The sequence below is a fragment of the Schistocerca americana genome, chromosome 1 (assembly GCF_021461395.2).
Source record: "Schistocerca americana isolate TAMUIC-IGC-003095 chromosome 1, iqSchAmer2.1, whole genome shotgun sequence".
NCBI lineage: Eukaryota > Metazoa > Arthropoda > Insecta > Orthoptera > Acrididae > Schistocerca > Schistocerca americana.
Genome location: NC_060119.1, coordinates 312,755,248 through 312,776,026, shown reverse-complemented (window position 1 = coordinate 312,776,026; position 20,779 = coordinate 312,755,248). Strand labels below are relative to the sequence as shown.

The following is a 20,779-nucleotide window of genomic DNA, read 5'->3' as shown; positions in this document are numbered from 1 at the left end:
TATTGACTTTAATAATCGAATATATAACAAGTCTATGCACTCCTAAATTTTATGTATATATCGAAGCGGCAAGTAGATATTCACTCAAAGGCTGGGAATCGAACCCAGGTCTCCTACTTATTAGTCAGGTGCGTCAGCCGCTAAGCCATCTGGGCAAAGCGGTTCACACAACTGCGCGGATTACCCTGGCTTGCGTCCCCCCTCGATCCAAATTCTCACTGCCTCCCCAGTCTTCATTAAATTCCCCTGTGCAGTTGTGAACCGCTGTGCTTAATGATGCGTAGTGCCTAACGTACCTGTCTCATAAGCAAGAGACCTCAGTTCGATTACCATCCTTGGTACAAATATTCACTCGCCATTTCAGTCTACATACACAATATCATATCTGTATGAGACCAGTATACGTTCTGAAATTGTGTCAATTCATTTGTGTGAGTACACTTAAATTTAGTTTTTCTGTCCGTAAAAACTACCAGCTTTTATTAAACATTCGGCTATGGAATACAGTGAGTTCTCCAGTAAAAAAGAATTTAGGCTGTATTTAAAATTTGTTTTCATGCCTGTCAGACAATTTATGTTATTGGGAACATGACTGACGGATTTTTGAGGCTGCATTTTAAACTTCTTTCTCAGCCTCCGATAACTTTACTAATGATTATTACAGGTAATTTTTTTTTCTCTTTCCTTGTAGCTGCGGACTTAACTATCCTCAAATTGTAATGGAGTATTTGAGAAGAAGTTTATTAGTGAACACACATATTGTGAAGGAGCATTTAAATTCCTTAGCTGATTAAAAAGTTGTCTGCAAAATGAATATGGCTGAACACCACATATTGCTTCCTCTTCTCGTTATTGGCCATCTTGAGGCTGAAGCTCACACTTGTACACGTATTTGCTTTAAAAAGAATTTTTTGTGGAAAACTACTACAAAACAGACTACGGATAATCAGACAGAACCGTAGAAAACAGATATGATACAAATACTATTACACTCAACCAAAGAAAAAAAGAATTGAAACAAAGAATAAAGCAGCTTACAGAATAGGTAGTATACTGAAAAAAAAAAACAAGAATAGTTGTAATATTGATGACCAAACACAGAAAAAATTAAAGACAATCATTACAAGCCGGCCTGGGTGGCCGAGTGGTTCTAGGCACTTCAGTCTGGGACTGCGCGGCCGCTACGGTCGCAGGTTCGAATCCTGCCTTGGGCATGGGTGTGTGTGATGTCCTTAGGTTAGTTAGGTTTAAGTAGTTCTAAGTCTAGGGGACTGACGACTTCAGATGTTAAGTCCCATAGTTAAAAAAAAACCTTACAAACACAGACAAACATCACACGTCTTGTATTTATTCACTGACATGTCAGGACTGCAATTCAATTTATGTTGGACAGACAAGTAAAAGTTTCAATATTAGGTACATGAAACATGGAGAAGCAGTGAAAAGTAATAACTGTCACTGTACACTGCACAACACAAAGGAAGTGTCAGTTTTTTGCAACTCAGTAATTATCTCCCTCTACGACGAAAACGTTTGAAATATTGCTCAAAGGTGGCTATAATCTTCCTCTGTAACGGTGCAAAATCGTGGCGCCCTGTAGCTTTACATAGACAGCCCGTGAGAGGTTCCTAGGCACGTGCAGGCAGGCAACCTCTTGACATTCTTCAACTGAGTGTCGTCTCAGACAGAAATTTGTCGACCAATGTGAAAAAAAGGCAGAGCTCAGAAATTTATGTGATGGTTAAGATGAGTTAATGATGTCATATTGGTACCAAATTCCATTACAATTCTATCCAACGCTACCACACGATGGAAACTTCGTCACACCTGCTGTTACCCACATTTCACCCCTTCTTTTTTAGTCTCTGCAATGTAGATCACAACTGCGACCCCGAAAGCTGAAATCACGTAGGTTTCTTATGGGTGACTGAGGAAAAAATTTTAGAACCGCAGCCGCTCAGAATAGGCACGAAACGACGTCATGGGTTGACGTAAAGGGCGTCAGTGAAACCAATCTTTTCCTTGAGCCCATGGTTCCCACACATTTCGCAATCGATAGTTCGCAGTGCTGTGAGTAACAGGAGGATGTTCAGACAACCTTTGATACTGATGGTACTCAACAGACAATTCAGCCCTCTAAAGACATCTTGGGCCTGCAACACCATTGAACATGAATGCACCGCTTAGAACTGTAGGGGGACAGTAATATTTGCCCTGGTGTACAGGCTGGAACCACAAGGGATTGTTAAAAACCATTCGGTGAAATCTGAACTTGATCCAAAGAAGCAAAGGGTGCTTATGCTCTTTAAGCCCTACTGTTTTGCGTTCTACTATGGCGTCATCATGGGGGCGGTTGGGGGCTTGGAGATTGACAGATGTTGAATAAAACGGCAAGAGATCCCTCCAAGACCCTCAAGTTCAGCAATGCAATTGCAGAAAATTACTGTCCTCTGTCGAGCAAATAGAGACAGATTTATAGGTGCCTGCCAGCAGGCAATCCCTTAACATCCCTCAGGTGAGTGGCGCTAAAGTGCTGCTCTAACGCCTGCATGTGGGTATGTGGTATCTATGAGACGCCAGAGGGGTTACCTGACTGCAGGAGCCTAGGAATCCATCACAGGTCATCTGTAAAATGGTTCAAATAGCTCTAAGCACTATGGGACTTAATATCTGAGGTCATTGGTTCCATAGATTTAGAACTACTTACACCTAACTAACCGAAGAACATCACACACATCAATGCCCGAGGCAGGATTAAAAACCTGCGACCATAGGAGCAGCGCGGTTCCGGACTGAAGCGCCTAGAACTGCTCGGCCACAGCGGCCGGCCAGGTCATCTCTGTAGAGTACATTTCTGAAGTGCTCAGTGCAGATGCACTGATGTCACCGAAGGTGCTGCCGAATTGTGGGGTCTAAGAACGTCCCACTGCCGTTTTATTCACGCATGTAACTTCCCCCATGTTCACGCCACAGGAGGGCGCGAAACAAGACGCTGAAAAAGCACAAACACGCTTTGCTGCTTAGGATCACGTTCAGATATCGTCGAATGGTTTTAAATGTCCTGTGCACCAGCGGAAAAATTGAGGTTGTATTACACTTCAAACGAGTGCAATCACATTCAGAGGGGTTGCAGACTCACGATCTCCTTAGAGAATGGTTGAATTGTGTGGGTGTTGCCACCAGTGCCACAGCTTGTCAAAAATGAGGTCCTATTGCTCATCGCACCGTGTACGGTCTTTTTCGACCGTGAAATGCGTGGAAATCAACGCCCCACAGGTAAGGATGGTTTCACTGACGCCCTTAAGCACCCCACTCCCGTGGTCTTTTCGTGCCTATTCTGAGAGCCGATGTTTCTGAAATGTTTTTCTTGGCCACCCGCAGGAATATCGGGGGAATTCAACTCTGGGCGCGACGGTTCTGAACTCAATCGCAGAGGCTACAATTGAAGGGGTGAAATATGGCTAAGAGGATATGTGACGACCTTCCCACCGCGTGAAAGGTCCACAGTGGTGTTGGGCAGGTTTTTGGTGGAATTTGGTTCCAATGTGACATCATTAACCCACCTTGCACCTTATGTGACCTTCTCAGTTATGGCCCACGCTTCTGACTGAAACATCGCCGAGAGCGAGAATAACATCTCAGGGCGCCACGCTTTTGCACCACTACTCAGGAAAATGGAAGGCGCCTTTGAGGCAAATTGCAAACTTTGCGTCGCAATGGGTGACAATTATTGTGTTTCCAAGAAGGTGACCTTTTGTTTGTGTTGTGCAGTGTCATTCGCAGTACATGTTACGGATATCGACCAAAGGCCAACGACATAAACACCGACCTCAAAATTCTCAGATGCAGCCACGCCCCCCACAGAAACTAATAACGGAAGAAAAATGCCAAATTGAGAAATCATAGTAGAAGGAAAAGAAATAATAAACGATTACGCAGCTCTCTGCAATGGAATTCTATTCTTTTCCCTAACCTATAAACATACACATACACACACACACACACACAAAGAGAGATACACCTCACAAAGTCTTTTTAAAAAATTCAATTCACCCACCCTGGACACAGTCAAGTATTTGCCATATAGGTTGTATCTGTACATTGCAAGTGGTGACACAATGTAGTTCACAGTCAAGACAATGCATAAACGTGTAAAAGTAAGTGTAAACATATTGTGTATGCAACACACACACACACACAGTCTTCCACATAAAATAAGTTCAGTCACACCACTATAACACCGCCAGTCGTAAATTTTCAATATAAGTATGCTTTCTGTGTTGTGTTCTGTATAGCTGGAGATGAGAAACTATGAAATCAAAATAGATCAAACGCTAAGTACAGTAAGCTACAAAAACACAGCATATCTTGACAATTTATTTTTTTTAAAAGATTCTGTTTTCACATTTGTGAACACTTTACTTAAAAGCTGAATTTGTGAGTATGCAGAAAGTTAAAACCAGTCTTTCCTGTTATTTAACATAAAGCAAATAAAATTCCCACATCGTCTAGTGGATGGATGGAGGTGTTTCGCTGCTTCCAGTGCATGCCTCTGGTTATACGTAGCATATTGAATATAAATCCTTAGACAGAACACAAAAACATCGATTACTCACTTAACTGAATTGGCCGGCCGGTGTGGCCGTGCGGTTAAAGGCGCTTCAGTCTGGATCCGCGTGACCGCTACGGTCGCAGGTTCGAATCCTGCCTCGGGCATGGATGTGTGTGATGTCCTTAGGTTAGTTAGGTTTAATTAGTTCTAAGTTCTAGGCGACTGATGACCTCAGAAGTTAAGTCGCATAGTGCTCAGAGCCTTTTGAACCATTTGAACTTAACTGAATTCATTTTCAGCACTCTTGTATGCTATAAAAATTTTTGGTGGATAAACTTCAGACCAATCCTGTAGAGAGTAGCTACAGTGGTTCCAGACAAATACGTATTGTATGTTACCAAGTCTCAGTTCTCAGATTTTGTGCTTCTGAAACAAATTGAAAATAATGAATATATTATCGAGATCTGCACAATTTGGTATTTCTATGTTAAAATGCCTCAAACTGATTTCTGCAGAAACACTTGGTGAACAAGTGCCTATTACTTTTATTTATGAACATACAAATAAAATAGGAAATTTTCAAAACGGCTCTGGGCACTATGGGACTTAACATATGAGGTCATCAGTCCCCTAGAACTTAGAACTACTTAAACCTAGCTAACCTAAGGACAGCACACACATCCATGCCCGAGGCAGGATTCGAACCTGCGAGCGTAGCACTCGCGCGGTTCCAGACTGAGGCGCCTAGAACCGCTCGGCAGGGGAAATTTTCAGAATAAATTATTAGACGTTATGTTTAGTAATATTAGTGAGTGGATATGATAATCGTAGAGCAATGCTGAAGAGCTCACTGAAAACAGGATAAACAGTGTAATAATTACCGCATCTGTTGTCCGCCTGCTTATCTGGGTGGTGTGCTTGCCTCCAATGCAGCAGGCCCTGGTTCGATTCCTCACCGGGTTGGAGATTTTCTCCACTCGTGGACGGAGTGTTGTGTTGCCCTCATCATCATTTCTCATCACTGGCGCGGAAGTTGCCCAATGTGGCGTCGACTGAAATAAGACTTGTTTTCGGCGGTCGAACTTCCCCGGATTGGGCCTCCCGGCCAACAGTGCAGTAAGATCATTTCACTTTTTTTCCGAATCTGTGCAGAGGCGCCTTAGAAGCACAATCTGTTTAATATTTCAGACTGTTGTTGGCGGACAGTAACTGGTTCCAATACCTATCTGATGACACTAAATGATAAGGAACAGTGAAGGTTGTCTCGCTTTCGAAAGACATGATTAGAGGCAAATATGTGAAAGAAATCACTTCAGATGCAAATCAAATCTTGTGAAATATTTTCAAAAATAATATATTAAAATAAGGACCACTGTGTAGAAAGCAGTGAACATAAATTCCTTAAATTTTCTAAATAAATTGAGATTTATATGAACGATATATGATGGCTTAGACATTTCCACCAAGATTCCATACTAGAATTCACATGGCGAACTGCTAGCCCCATCGCATCTGTGCTGTGCATAGCACTCAGGTCGTGACGTCACGAAAGGTGGTCGCAGCCCCCCCTCCCCCCCCCCCCTCGCCTGTATGTAGGCCTTGGGTCAGTGCGCCATCGAGCAGGGGGTGGAACAGGATTGGTACAAGCGTCCCTTAAGGGCGAGGAGAGGGGTGGGAGGGCATTGTCTTCCCTCATGGCGAGAGCAGTTATGGGGCCTCATTAGGTGGGCTATCACAGTGCCCGAATCAGAGACGCGGCAGACAATGTCTTCCAAAAGCGCACAGGTAATTGTTTAAACGTTAAAGTAAGCATACTAAACTCCAATAATGTTAACACACGTCTGGCGTAGCTCCTCACCCTACACCGCCTGCTGACTATGTTTCGATGTAAACCGAAATTTAAAATGAATGAAAAAAATCGTGCTTTCTGTTGAAAACACTGCACAAGTCTGACGGTTATGGTGGTAATGAAACATTGCACCACATACATAAATGGGCTATTTTGAATGTTGAATTTCGACTTTTAGAACAAGCAAGCTATCTTCGATTCCTCAACAGTTTGAATGATTACACCAGTATATCAAGTATTATTTTTAATTTACCACCATTTAAAGCAAGCTACATCGGATCTTAAATGCATAAAACTACTCAAAACAAGTCTGCCAACTTGGATACAGACATCATAGAATTGGCGGGAGGAGTGGGAGAGATCTTCTGTTAGCCCTGGGGTGATCTTAAATGTGAGCTTCGGAGTGGGGATGGGGTGGTGGTGATGTATGGGGGAGAGAAGAAGGGGAGGAGGAAGGTGGTAATAAATCATTCTTTTGTTGTGGATGAGAGGAAGATAATCAAACATGTGTCTCCAGTGGGGGTACAGTTTGCAACAAAAGTAGTTGTGCTCGAAAAGACAATGCTCCCATACAAATACGTCAAAATTACGTCAAAATATTTATTTGTGTGTTTCCAAAACCAGAAAAAAATTGGTTAACTTAGTCGGTTGAACAGCTTAGTAATATAATTGTTCCACTTCAACACTTCATCAATATGTTCACCCATAAACTTGAAAAATTCTTCACAATATTCTGACTCCTTTTTATGCCCTATATTAGTTGGTACCATTATATTTGTTGTATAAAACTAAAGATATATTCCATTTTTAGAATTGTAGTTGTCATTGTTGTTGTCGTTGCTGTTGTTGTTGCTGCTGTTGTGTTCTTCAGTCTGAAGAATGGTTTGATGTAACTCTGTGTAACCCTCTGCATCTCCAAATATCGACCACAAATCACACCTCCTTCTAAATCTGCTTACTGTCTTAATCACTCGGTGCCCTTATACCATTTTAACCCCCCCCCCCCCCCACACACACACACACTTCCCTCCAATACTAAATTAGTGATCCCTTGATGTCTTACAGTGTGTCATATCAACCGACTCCTTCTGCTAGTAAGGTTATGCCACAAATTTCCTTTGTCCCCAGTTCTGTTCAGTACCTCCTCATTTGTTATACCCACCTAATCTCCAGCTTTCTTCTGTAGCACAGCATTTCTAAAGCTTCTATTCTCTTTTTGTCTAAGCTGTTTCTTGTCCGTATTTCACATCCATACCTGGTTACACTGCATACAAATACTTCCACGAAAGACTTCCTACACTTAAATCTATATTAGACTTTAATAAATTTCTCTTCTTGCCAGTCTACGAGTTATATCCTCCCAACTTCGTCCATCATCAGCTACTTTGCTGCCCAAATAACAAAACTCATTTACTTCTGTAAGTATCTCGTACCTTACTCTAATTCCCTCAGCATCGTCTGATTTAATTCCACTACATTCCATTACCCTTCTTTCGCTTCTGCTGACTTCATCCTATATATTCCTTTCAAGACACTGTCCATTCCAATCAGCTGCTCTTCCAAGTCCTTTGCTGTCTTGATTGAATTACAATGTCATCAGCAAAGCTCAAGGCCTTCATTTCTTCTCTCTGAACTTTAAGTCCTACTCCAAATTTTCCTTTGATATCCTTTACTGCTTGCTCAATGCAGAGATTGAATAACATTGACGATGGGCTATATTAGATTTTAATAAATTTCTCTTCTTGCCAGTCTACGAGTTATATCCTCCCAACTTCGTCCATCATCAGCTACTTTGCTGCCCAAATAACAAAACTCATTTACTTCTGTAAGTATCTCGTACCTTATTCTAATTCCCTCAGCATCGTCTGATGTAATTCCACTACATTCCATTACCCTTCTTTCGCTTCTGCTGACTTCATCCTATATATTCCTTTCAAGACACTGTCCATTCCATTCAGCTGCTCTTCCAAGTCCTTTGCTGTCTTGATTGAATTACAATGTCATCAGCAAAGCTCAAGGCCTTCATTTCTTCTCTCTGAACTTTAAGTCCTACTCCAAACTTTTCTTTGATATCCTTTACTGCTTGCTCAATGCAGAGATTGAATAACATTGACGATAGGCTATATTACATTTTAATAAATTTCTCTTCTTGCCAGTCTACGATTTATATCCTCCCAACTTCGTCCATCATCAGCTATTTTTCTGCCCAAATAACAAAACTAATTTATTTCTGTAAGTGTCTCGTACCTTACTATAATTTCCTCAGCATCGTCTGATTTAATTCCACTACATTCCATTACCCTTCTTTCGCTTCTGCTGACTTCATCCTACATATTTCTTTCAAGACACTGTCCATTCCATTCAACTGCTCTTCCAAGTCCTTTGCTGTCTTGATTGAATTACAATGTCATCAGCAAAGCTCAAGGTCTTCATTTCTCCTCTCTGAACTTTAAGTCCTACTCAAAAATTTTCTTTGATTTCCTTTACTGCTTGCTCAATGCAGAGATTGAATAACATTGGCGATAGACTACGACCCTGCCTCACTACCTTCTTAACCACTGCTTCCCTTTCATACCCCTTGACTCTTATAACTGCGGCCAGGTTTCTGTACAATCTGTAAATACGTTTCGCTCCCTGTATTTTACCCCTGCTACTATCAAAATTTCAAAGGGAGTATTCCAGTCGACATCGTCAATAACTTTCTCAAAGTCTACAAATGCTATAACTTATCTTGCAAGAAAACGTTTAGGATCAGTATTGCCTCGCTTGTTCCTACATTGCTCCAGATTCCAAACTAATCTTCCTTCCATTCTTCTTTAAATAACCTGTGTTAGAATTTTGGAACCATGGCTTATTAGACTGATAGTTTGGTAATAAACACACTTGTCAACACCTGCTTTCTTTGCAACTCGAATTATTATTATTGTTATTATTATTATTTTTAAGTCAGAGGACGTTTCGTCTGCCTAATACGTCTTCATACCAAATGGAAGAGTTGTGTCATGGATGGCTCTCACTAGGCTGTCAGTAGTTCTGACGGAATGCCGGCTACTCCCTGGTCTTGTTTCGAATTAGGTCTTTCAGTGCTGTGTGAAATTCTTCTTGCAGTATCATATCTCCCATCTCCTCTTCATCGAAGTATTCTACCATTTCTCTGGCTCCACTTTCATATGTCTTGCATAAACCCTCGATATAATTCTCCCACCTGTCAGCTATCCCTTCTTTGCTTAACACCGGTATTCCATCTGAGCTCTTGATATTCATACAGCTGCTTCTCATTTCTTCAAAGGCTTCTTTAATTTTCCCGTAGGCGGTATCTATCTTTCCCGTAGTGAAATACGCTTCTACATCCTTATATTTGTCCTCTAGCCAGTCCTGCTTAGCCACTTTGCACTTTCTCTCAGTCTCATTTTTTAGACGTTTGTATTCTCTTTCGCCTCCTTCATTTCCCAGATTGACGCCGCTGTGGCCGAGCTGTTCTAGGCGCTAGATGTGTGTGATGGCCTCAGGTTAGTTAGGTTTAAGTAGTTCTAAGTCTAGGGGACTGGTGACCTCAGACGTTAAGTCCTATAGTGTTTAGAGCCATTTGAACAATTTTGAACCATTTCCAGAATTTTTACATTTTTTCCTTTTATCAATTAAATTCAATGTCTCCTGTGTTTTCCAAGGATTTCTGCTACAGATTGTCTTTTATCTAGTTGATCCTCTGCTGCCCTCACTATTTCGTGTCTCAAAGCTACCCACTCGTGTTCTATTGCACTCCCTGTTTTAGTCAATCGTCGCCTAATGCTCCGTCTGAAACTCTCAACGACACTCTGGTTCTTTCAAATTATCAGGGTCCAGTACTCTTAATCTCCTACCTTTTTTGCAATCTACGATTCATAAGCAAGAAATTTGCCACTTGGAATTTGTTACAATTCAAAATCAGATTCCAAAATCTCTTTCTAACTATATAATGTCTGATTCCTTCTGGTGCCTCCAGGTCTCCTTCACGTATCCAGTCTCCTTTCATCATTCTTGAACCAAGTGCTAATGATGATTAAATTATGCTGTGTGCAATATTCTACCAGGTGGCTTCCTCTCCCATTTCTTTCTCCGGCCCATACTGATCTAAAATTTTTCCTTCTCTTGCTTTTCCTGCTGCCCAATTCTAGTCCCGTATCACAATTAATGTTTCGTCCCCCTTAACTATCTGAATAAGTTATTTTACTTCATCATACATTTCTGCAGTCTATTCATGATATGCGGAAATAGTTGGCTACTGTGGTGGGTGTTCGCTTTGGGTCTCTCTTGGCTTTGATAATGCATTCAATATGCTTTTGATAGTAGCTTAACCGCTTTTTTTATTACTCGTTATTAAACCTACTCATGCATCGCCCCTATGTGATTTTTTATTTATAGCCCTGTATTCATCTGACCAAAAGTTCTGTTCTGTTACCACCGAACCTCACTAATTCCCACTATATTTAAATTCAGCTTATCCATTCTGCTTTTTAAATTTCCTAGCCTAACTGTGCAATTAAGGGATATAACATTCCACTCTCAGACCCGCAGAATGAGAGTTTTGTTTCTTATGGTGTCAGCGTACTTCTGAGTAGTCCCGTCCAAAGATCCGAATTTTATTTTACCAAATGGTTCAAATGGCTCTGAGCACTATAGGACTTAACTTCTCAGGTTATCAGTCCCCTAGAACTTAGAACTACTTAAACATAACTAACCTAAGGACATCACACACATCCATGCCCGAGGCAGGATTCGAACCTGCGACCGAGCGGTCGCGCGGTTCCAGACTGTAGCACCTAGAAGCGCTCGGCCACTCCGACCGGCTTTATTTTACCTTCGGAATTTTTTTCTCAAGAGGATGCCAACATCATTGAACCATACAGTACAGCTGCATGCCCTCAGGAAAAATTACGGCTGCAGTTTCCAGCCCGTTCACAGTACCAGCACAGTCAGAAAGTTTTGATTGATATTACAAGGCCAAATCAGTCAGTCATCCCGACTGTTGCCCCTGCAACTACCGGAAACGCTGCTGCCACCTTCAGGAGCCACGCATTTTAGAGTAGCACTTAGTAATTGTTCGAAAAATATTGTTAACATTTTCTTTACACATTCGTCTGTATTGATTAATAGTACCCCTACAACTACCGAAAATGCTGCCGCTCGTCTTCAGGAACCACACATTTTAGGGTAGTAATTACAAATTGATTGAAAAATATTAACAATTTCTTTACTTACTTTACCTCTATCTTGATTAATTACAATGCTCGTAGCATTTGCGAAAAGAAGGCTACAAATTATTTTTGTGTAAAATAGGCTATCTTAAGTGAAAGATAGACATCATGATTAGAAGTGAACCCAAACTGAAACCTGTGAAACTCTCTTCATCATTTGCGCCAAGTCAACAAACCTTTCTCTCCTTCCAGCATTGTTTGAGGTTAAAACTGAGCCAGATCGAGACTCGAGCTCGGGACCTTCGCCTTTTGCGAGTAAGTGCTTTACCGACTGAGCTATGCGCGCACTACTGAGGACCCGTCCTCACAGCTTCAGTTCTGCCAGGCAAAGGTCCTTCGCTCGAGTCTCGATCCGGCACACAGTTTTAACCTGCCAGAAAGTTTCACTGTCTGAGTTATTCGACACTTCTTGCGTTGTTTTCCTTTAAAGCGGTTCTTTTGAAAAGCCATCAAATCCATACAATAATTAAAAGTTTTCTAAGAATATGAGGTGTTCCTTTAAGCACGCACACTTGATAAATCATAAAAGGTACCAGTGGACGATATTTCGTTATTTAAGACATGTAATATATGATGAATAAATGTATCAACGTATTTTCAGTCAACTAATCATTCTGTCATCTAAATTGCGCTATTCTAAGTAATTTTTTATACATAATTGCGTCAAATGAGGACATATAGTAGGTTGCAAGTGCTTCTTTGAGATGAAAAGATTGGCACAAGAGAGAAACTCATTGCGACACCCATTAAACCAGTTAGAACACTGATGGCCCACAGCAAAGTGTGTTACTACTCTTGAGTACATTACTTCCTCAAATATTTTGGAAAAATGCATCATTAAGGAAACTGGACGACGAGTATTTAAATTACTCCCGTCACCTTTCTTATATAAGGGTTCGATAGTGGCATGCTCTGGTATGCTATTACGTATTTCTTTCTAACGATTCTGTAAACCTACTAAATTACAAAACTGTAAACTGAATTTATATGTTTCCTGGGGTACGTCTTGACATGTTGCAATCCATATCTAATTTCGTAATTTTTCTCTTACCGTGACTTAATTCTACTGTTAAGTTCGTGTGTCTCCTGGCCACTTCGACATCTTCTCAGCTTGAACTGGAATGCTGTAGTTGGCGGGAGAATAGAAGGCAATGTTACTGGGGAATAATGACGCAGCAGTATTGATGAGAGAAGGGAAAACACTTCCTCAGTTTTCACCGAGTAATGGTAAATACACTTACTTACATTCTACATATCGTCTAGGGCTGGCGTCTCTTACAAGTAATAAAAATATTCTACGTTCCGGTTTTGAAGCCATCCAGTGCGTAAATTTTGAATAAAAAATCATCTTTAATGGCAGCCGTAGACTTATCAGAGAAGGAGGGGAGTGGACAGAGGTTAAGGGCACTCCTTGCTGTTGGGATTGGAAACTGCTCCTAAAAGGTGGAACAATCAAAATTGATCAACGGCACTGAGATGCAGGAGGCAATTGAAACCCATGCATTAAAGACACATGATCTGTATCCAAGGCACACGTGGTTTGTAACTGAAAAAATGTCATGACGATCTCTCCATTGGCGAAAAATTCCAAAATATTCCCTCATTCGGATCTCCGGGAGTGGACTGAGTGCCAAGGGGGAGGTGAACATGAGAAAAATATACAATAGCCAAGGAACAGATAACCTTTTACGCGTCAGAGCATGGAATGTCAGAAAGGTAAACGAAGCAGAAAAGGTACAAAAACGGAACGAGAATGCAAACTGTCAGTATAGACAATTTGGAGGTCACGGAAGTGAAATGGAAAGAAAGTAAAGATTTCTGGTCAGACGAATACAGGGTAACATCAATAGCAGCAGAAAATGGTATAACGGGTGTAGGATTTCGTTATGAAAAGTAAGGTAGAGCAGAGAGTGAGCTTCTGCAAACAGTTCAATAATGGAGTTGTTCTCGTCAGATTCGACAACAAACCATCTCCGACAAGGATATTTCATGTATACTTGCCGGTGTCACTATCAGAAGATGAAGAGAGACATAAAATATACGAAAATATTCAAAAATAATTTATTATATAACGGCGATGAACATGTGGCAGTCGTGTGGGACTCGAGCGTTTGCAGGGAAAGGAACAGAGGAAAGTTTATGGGACAGTATGGGCTTGGCAATAAGAAAGAGAGAAGAGAAAGACTAACTCAGTACTGCAATAAATTTCAGATGGTAACGGTGAATATTCTGTTAAGGAATCACAAGAGAAGGAGGTGAACTTCGAAAATACCAGGAGACACTGGAAGGTTCCCGCCGGATTCCATCATGGGCACGCAGAGATTCTGATATCAGATGTTGGATTTAAGGGCTGTCCAGGTGACAACAAACAGTCGAAATTCTCTAAAGCTGTGGATATTGCCCTAAGGAATATCAGAGTGGGAAGTTCGGCTGCAGTGAATTGGATTTCTCTGAAAAGGGCAATCACAGTTTTGCGACCTTTCAAATAGGTACAACGAATGTGACTTGGGTCACAAAAGGAATACTTCAACATAATCGTCGAAGGAAGTAAATACAAAAAGGTTTCGGGAAAGGCAAGAATACAGGAATCTAAATCACTTAGAAATTATATAAATAGAAAGCGCAGGGCAGCCAAGGTGAAATGGCTGCAGAAAAAGTCTAATAAAATCTAAAAAATAAATGACAGATTCAGCACATAGAAAAATCGAAACAATCTTAGGTGAAGCTATAAGCAAGAGTGGTAACCTTAAGAGTGCAATATGAATTCACTGTTAAGGAAAGAGAAGAGTACGGTTAGGTGGAAAGAGTAAATCGAAGGCCTCTGTGAAGGGGAGGGCTTGTGTAACTGATAAAAAAAAGAAACTGGAGTTGATGTGGAAGACACAGCGGATCTAGTATTAGAGTTTAATTTATAACAGCTGCTGAAGCCTTGAGCTGAAATAAGACAGATGGGACAGTAACATTGTATCCCGGCGCTGGGTAGGAGCGCGGTCTGGGGCGCCTTGTCACGGTCCGCGCGGCTCCCCCCGTCGGAGGATCGAGTCCTCCCTCGGGCATGGTTGTGTGTGTTGTCCATAGCGTAAGTTAGTTTAAGTTAGATTACGTAGTGTGTAGGCTTAGGGACGGATGACCTAAGTAGTTTGGCCCCATTAGACCTTACTACAAATTTCCAAATTTTTCCATTGTATCAGATCTCCTAAAATCATTGAGGGAAGTGGTAACGAAACGACTTTTCACTATGACTAGCGGTGCACCGTCAGGCTTTCGAGAAAGCCAGTTCTGAAGGTAGTAAGGACAGATAAATGCTAGAAGTATCGCACAATCAACTTAGCAGCTCCTACAGCCAAACTGCTGACAAGAATAATAAACAGAAGAACGGAACAGAAACCTGAGGATCCGTTAGATGACAGTTTGCCTTAAGGAAAGGTAAAGGCAACACAGAGGCAAACCTGTTGTTGCGCATGATAATGGAAGCAAGACTATACAAAAGTCAGGACGCGTTCATAGGATTTTTCACCCTAGAAAAAGCGTTCAATTATACGAGTAACGGCTTCAAGATGTTTGAAATTTTGTGAAAAATAGTAGTAAATTATAGGGAAAGACGGGTGATATGCAGCATGTACTCTTATATTACCATCAAGAAGGTATAATAAGAGTGGGAGACGAAAAACGAAGTGCTAGGATTAAAAAAGGTGTAAGACAGACACGCAGGCTTTCATCACTATTGTTCTGTCTGTAAATCGAAGAAGCAATAACGTAAATGAAAGAAACTTTCAAGCGCAAGATTAAAATGCAGGGCGCAAAGGATATCAATGGCACGATTCTCTGGTGACATTGCTATCCTCAGTAAAAGTAATGAAGAATTACTGGGTCTATTCAATGGAATAAACAGTCTAATGAGTGTAGAGTATGGACTGAGAGTAAATCGAAGAAATGAGAACAATGAGAAATGAGAATATCGAGGACTGAAGATCATGAAGCGGACGAAGTTAAGGAATTCTGCTACTTAGATAGCAAAAGAGCCTCGATGGACGGAGCAAGAATATTATAAAAAGCAGACAGCACGGGTGAAGAGGACATCCTGTTCAAAAGAGGTGTACTAGCATCAATTACAGGTTTAACGTGAGGAAGAAATTTATCAGAATGTCAATTTGGAACACAGCAGGATAATGTAGTGAATGATGGACAATGGGAAAACGGTAACATAACTGAACTGAAGCGTTTGAGGTGTGGTGATACAGAAGAACGTTGAAGACGGTATGAGCTGATAAGATGCTGAATGATCAAGTTTTCTCCAGAATTATTGAAGAAAGGAACATGTGGAAATCACTGACAAGAAGTAGTGACAGGTTAATAGGACATGTGTTAAGACATCGGTGAATAACCTCTACGGTACTAGAGGTAGCAGTAGAGGATGAAACATATAGGGAAGGCAGAGATCTGCATATACCCAGCAAATAATTGAAGTTGTGTGATCCAAGTGCTACCCCGACATGAAAATGTTAGCGCAGGACAGAAAATCGTGACAGCCTGCTTTAAACTAGTCAGAAGACAGAAGACTCGAGAAAAATCGGTACATGCTTATTCTGTAAATAGTAAACCAGTTTATGTATTCTTTCTAGATATTGCCATAATTTCATATGCATTGATGAAGTGTACAAAGTAACTTGTTTCCATTCTAGGAGACTCTCGAACATTCTCTCCATCTATATGTAGATTCTCTGTACGACGAATGCACAGAGTTAATAAAGAAAAGACTTTGTGAGTCAGTTATATGAATTTCTGATGTTCGAAGAACAGACACCGCGCTTTCATATAACTGATCCGCCTCGATGGGCAATGAATTCACCACCTTCACTGCGGATGCACAATAACGTTCGACCTCCTGCGGCAGTCTCAAAGTAGCGAGCATTGGGGACGTGGATTGCGATTGCGTATTTGTGGCGCTACGTGGGAGTGTGGGTCGGTCGAGGGCGTCCAGAGATATTCTTTGCAGGGGCAATCATCACTTTGTGCTCTTGGCGCAGTGGTTAACGCAACTGCCTAGAAAGTGTAAGATAGCGCGTTCGAATCTCGCTCTGCCTCACATTTCTGATTCTGCGTAAAGTCCCAAGGCAACTGATATCGGTATTTTCTTCCCTCTCCTCTCCTTTCTCCCCCTTCTACCTTCAGTTTCCATGATTAGTGAGTCAGGCTCCGCACAGCTCTGGCATTGGAGACAAGAACTTGGCACGCATATTTTTATCATTTTTTTTTTCTCTAGCTGTGTGCCATACACATAATCCTTTTACTAAGTGCAGCACATTTCAAGTGCCTGGCCAATTCAGTGACGTATGCCATGGACTTCCAAGATAGTTTCTTTGCTTATTCTTTGTCTAAGCCAGCTGAGACACCGAAGCTTTGCTGAGCCCTCATCTCTGAATTTATCCTGCCGCTTCTTGATGCATCTGATACTGCCCAAATCTCACAAGTCGCTGGTATGGTGGGTTGCCATGTTTGCTGTTTCCACTAATATGCTATGGTTATTTGCTTGCTAGACAAATTAATTGTTTCACTCTCTAAACATCCATACCAAGTTTCGTCAGCTAATCCACAACATCACAGTTTTGGCATCTGAAACTTTTTCGCGGATTTCGTGCGGCTCGATCACTAGAGACACCACTGATCATCAGTCTACTGAATTATAAATACTGACAAGTGAAGGTAAGTGTACTTCTGTATTATCGGTATTCTGAATATTTTTCTTCTTGCTAGAAAATTAAAGGTAGATTAACTCTGATGCAGCCGGCCGAAGTGGCCGTGCGGTTCTAGGCGCTGCAGTCTGGAACCGCGAGACCGCTACGGTCGCAGGTTCGAATCCTGCCTCGGGCATGGATGTGTGTGATGTCCTTAGGTTAGTTAGGTTTAACTAGTTCTAAGTTCTAGGGGACTGATGACCTCAGCAGTTGAGTCCCACAGTGCTCAGAGCCATTTGAACTCTGATGCAGATACATGTCATGCGGTTACAACTTTATGCTCTGCACCGCTTACAGCTTTTGTTCAGTGAATACAATGGATGGAATTTTTTTAACCTGGATTTAATTAAGTGGGTGTGTCTGAGACAGGGAAAGACTGCGTCACACTTTGTTCTTAACAGATCTCACGCAATCGATAGAAGCAGCGCACCCCACAACATTGCAATGTAAAGTACTATAATATTAACAGACTTATTTTTCATCCTTGCCCTTCGCTGTGTTTTCAGGTCTGGACATTTATTTCCTGCTCGTGGTGTACAGCTTCTACCGAATAATTGCGGGAAACGAACCGCCGCCCGAAGACGTGTGACGGCTGACTTCTCACTCTGACGGCACCGAAACCATCACTGCTGGTCGTACTCCCTGTCCAATTACAACCGCATAAAGTGGGGTGCACGCAAGTGTTTACGTGTGTGTGTGTGCGCGCGCGTGTGTGTGAGAGAGTTTCATAAAACATTTGTATTTATTCTCAATAAACCTATGAGATATGAAATTAAAAGCAACTGAACAGTTATTAAAACGCTAATTTATTTCATGCACCTGGATTTATATTTATATTTTAAAAATTCTGCATCATTCCATGACAATGGAGAACTGACAATATGCTTCAGTCAGTTACAATTTAGACTGCTTGTGGTGTTAGCTGTGTTATTCAGTGGTATGGTATTTAACTAATTTGTAAATGAAAATGATAATGTTATGTTATTACAGTGAGTAATTACAAAATAATTTTTTCTCCCGGATAAAGATTTGGTCAAGTTGCTAAAGAAATCCAAGTTAACGTTATGTTAAAGTGTTGTATGTATGTTGTGTAAGTGTCACTAAATCACAGTTCGTACAACAGATTCTATACAACTATTGATTATGGTGGAAACAATTATCTTCAGCAAAATGATCATTAAAACCACCAAATATCAGCCGCGCCCAAGACTGACGTATGTTACCTGAAACAATTTTCTTCGCAACTCGTGCATAATTAATTTCGGCTCCATACATCAACAAGAAAGGTTTGTTATATGGATCGTGCAATGAGCCCTGTTTTTAAGCAACCAATATGATTCGAATTAGTTTCATTAAATTGAATTCGGGACCACTGGTGCACATTTATTTTTACACATTTTTATTACCTTCGGCAATTACGTCTGCAGAGTTATGTAATTTGAATTTGCCGCTGAGATAATTGTTAAGATAGTGGCAGACAATTGAGAGAGACTTCCTATTGTTAGAGCAAATTTAACGGGATAAGTATTTGAATTAATGGTTATTAAACTTTACTTTTATATTGTGCACTATTTAGACTAATTTTCATCAAGCAAATCTTTGATACTTTCGTAAGAAACACAGATAAAAATGCGATACAAATCGCTATCATCAATGGCTGCGCTCGTTGCAGTGCGAAGAAATAATTAACACAGATAATGCTTATTGAGAGAGAAATTAAAGTTACAAATAATTATTCACTCATATTTATGATAATAATGAACTCTATTCTCAACTAATAATTAACAGACAATTACAATTTCTTAACATACCTCAGTTTGATATGCGTCTTGCGTCCGCAACCTACAAAAGCCAACCAAAAAAGGTAAAAACAAAGGAAGACGAACTCTGATCATAAAAGGAATTTACTATTATCATTGTCTTTGTATGATACACATCGAAATGTCCAATTACATCATAAAATGTTAAACATAATTAATATTTATCATCCTCCTTTTTTATTTCACTGTTTTTCTATATGTCGGATAGATAAACTGTTAGAGGCGTCATTTCCTCTCGTCGCACTGTAGCTAAAATTTATCTCGTGGATGTTACATACTGCATATACGTTAAAGGCATGTAACACATAGTAACATATCCATTATTTCCGTAAACTGTGAATAAAGTGTGCCCTCATTTGGATGAACTACAGTTTGTTACAGCTACAGAAAACGATCAAGTTCGGTTGTTGAGGACTGTATTTTTCCGTTTCACATGTAACTGAAAATGTGTAGCGATCTACTGCAGCAGTAAATCTAGTCGTCTTTAATGACATCTATTTACAGTTGCCAGTTGCCGTCTACCCCTGCAGAGACAGGATTGTCACCTCGGCAGAGGTGGTTTGTTCCACGGAAGAGCTAAATGGTTCAAATGGCTCTGAGCCCTATGGGACTTAACATCTGAGGTCATCAGTCCCCTAGAACTTACAACTACTTAAACCTAACTAACCTAAGGACACCACACACATCCATGCCCGAGACAGAATTCGAACCTGCGACCGTAGCGGTCGCATGGTTCCAGACTGAAGCGCCTAGAACCGCTCGGCCACACCGGCCGGCGGAAGAGCTAACAAAGGATATACTTTCTACGCTGTAGATGCTCGTCACCAACAGGGAACTTGTGTGAACCATTCAAGTGCGTCGTCAAGGCCGCTCGGTTTCTATTGCACCAACATACAGACAACTAGATCGTTCTTCAAACCTAATTCCTACGTGGACCTAGGAGCGACATCTTCTCACTCACCAAGGCCGTCTGTCGACCAGCCGACTGCGTGATAGCGCCCTTTTGCTACAGAAACAAACCTGATTTCTTAAAATGAACATAACGCGTTATCTAATGATGTTCAATCTCTGCGAATAGTATAATCTGGCCACGAATACGTTATGCGCCTGAAAACTAAGCTTAGAAAAACAATTAAGAGTGGGTAAAAAGTCACCAAACGGCACCATAAAGGTGTGTTCTCTCCAGCATTTAACGTAATCTTCAGAACTGCTGACGCCCCTACGGGGATATCTCAGTAGAAAGGAGAATACCAGCGACACGAAAGTAGTTTTCGGTTCCCTTCAGCGTTCGTCTACAGATCTATATGACAATAAATTCCTTCACGTTCGTTCAGTCACAATTGTTCAAATCATTTGATACGCTGTGTACGACGATTCACATTTAATTATGTCCTCTTGCGCTGTGGTGAAATCATTATCTCCGCCACATCCTTTCAGAGATGCTGCTCTTACGGTAATTGAGAGGCTTGTTAGAGCTCAGAATAGAATCAATGGTTGAATACAAGAAAGATATCTGTCGGATAGTGCAACTGACTACTAACAGCAAAATACAACGGTTTCTACTCAAATTATCGTGCAACATGGAGTTG

At 41.0% G+C, this 20,779-nt stretch overlaps 1 protein-coding gene across 1 annotated transcript in view; it reads left to right on the top strand.

The window, feature by feature from the left end:
- LOC124622246 overlaps positions 1-18,163 on the top strand; it is an 88,361-nt gene extending 70,198 nt beyond the window's left edge. Inside the window, exon 7 of the mRNA XM_047147905.1 lies at positions 17,877-18,163. Within this exon, the coding sequence (XP_047003861.1) occupies positions 17,877-17,959 (83 nt within the window). The 3' untranslated portion in view covers positions 17,960-18,163. The remainder of the gene's footprint in view (positions 1-17,876) is intronic.
- The last annotated feature ends 2,616 nt before the right edge of the window (positions 18,164-20,779 follow it).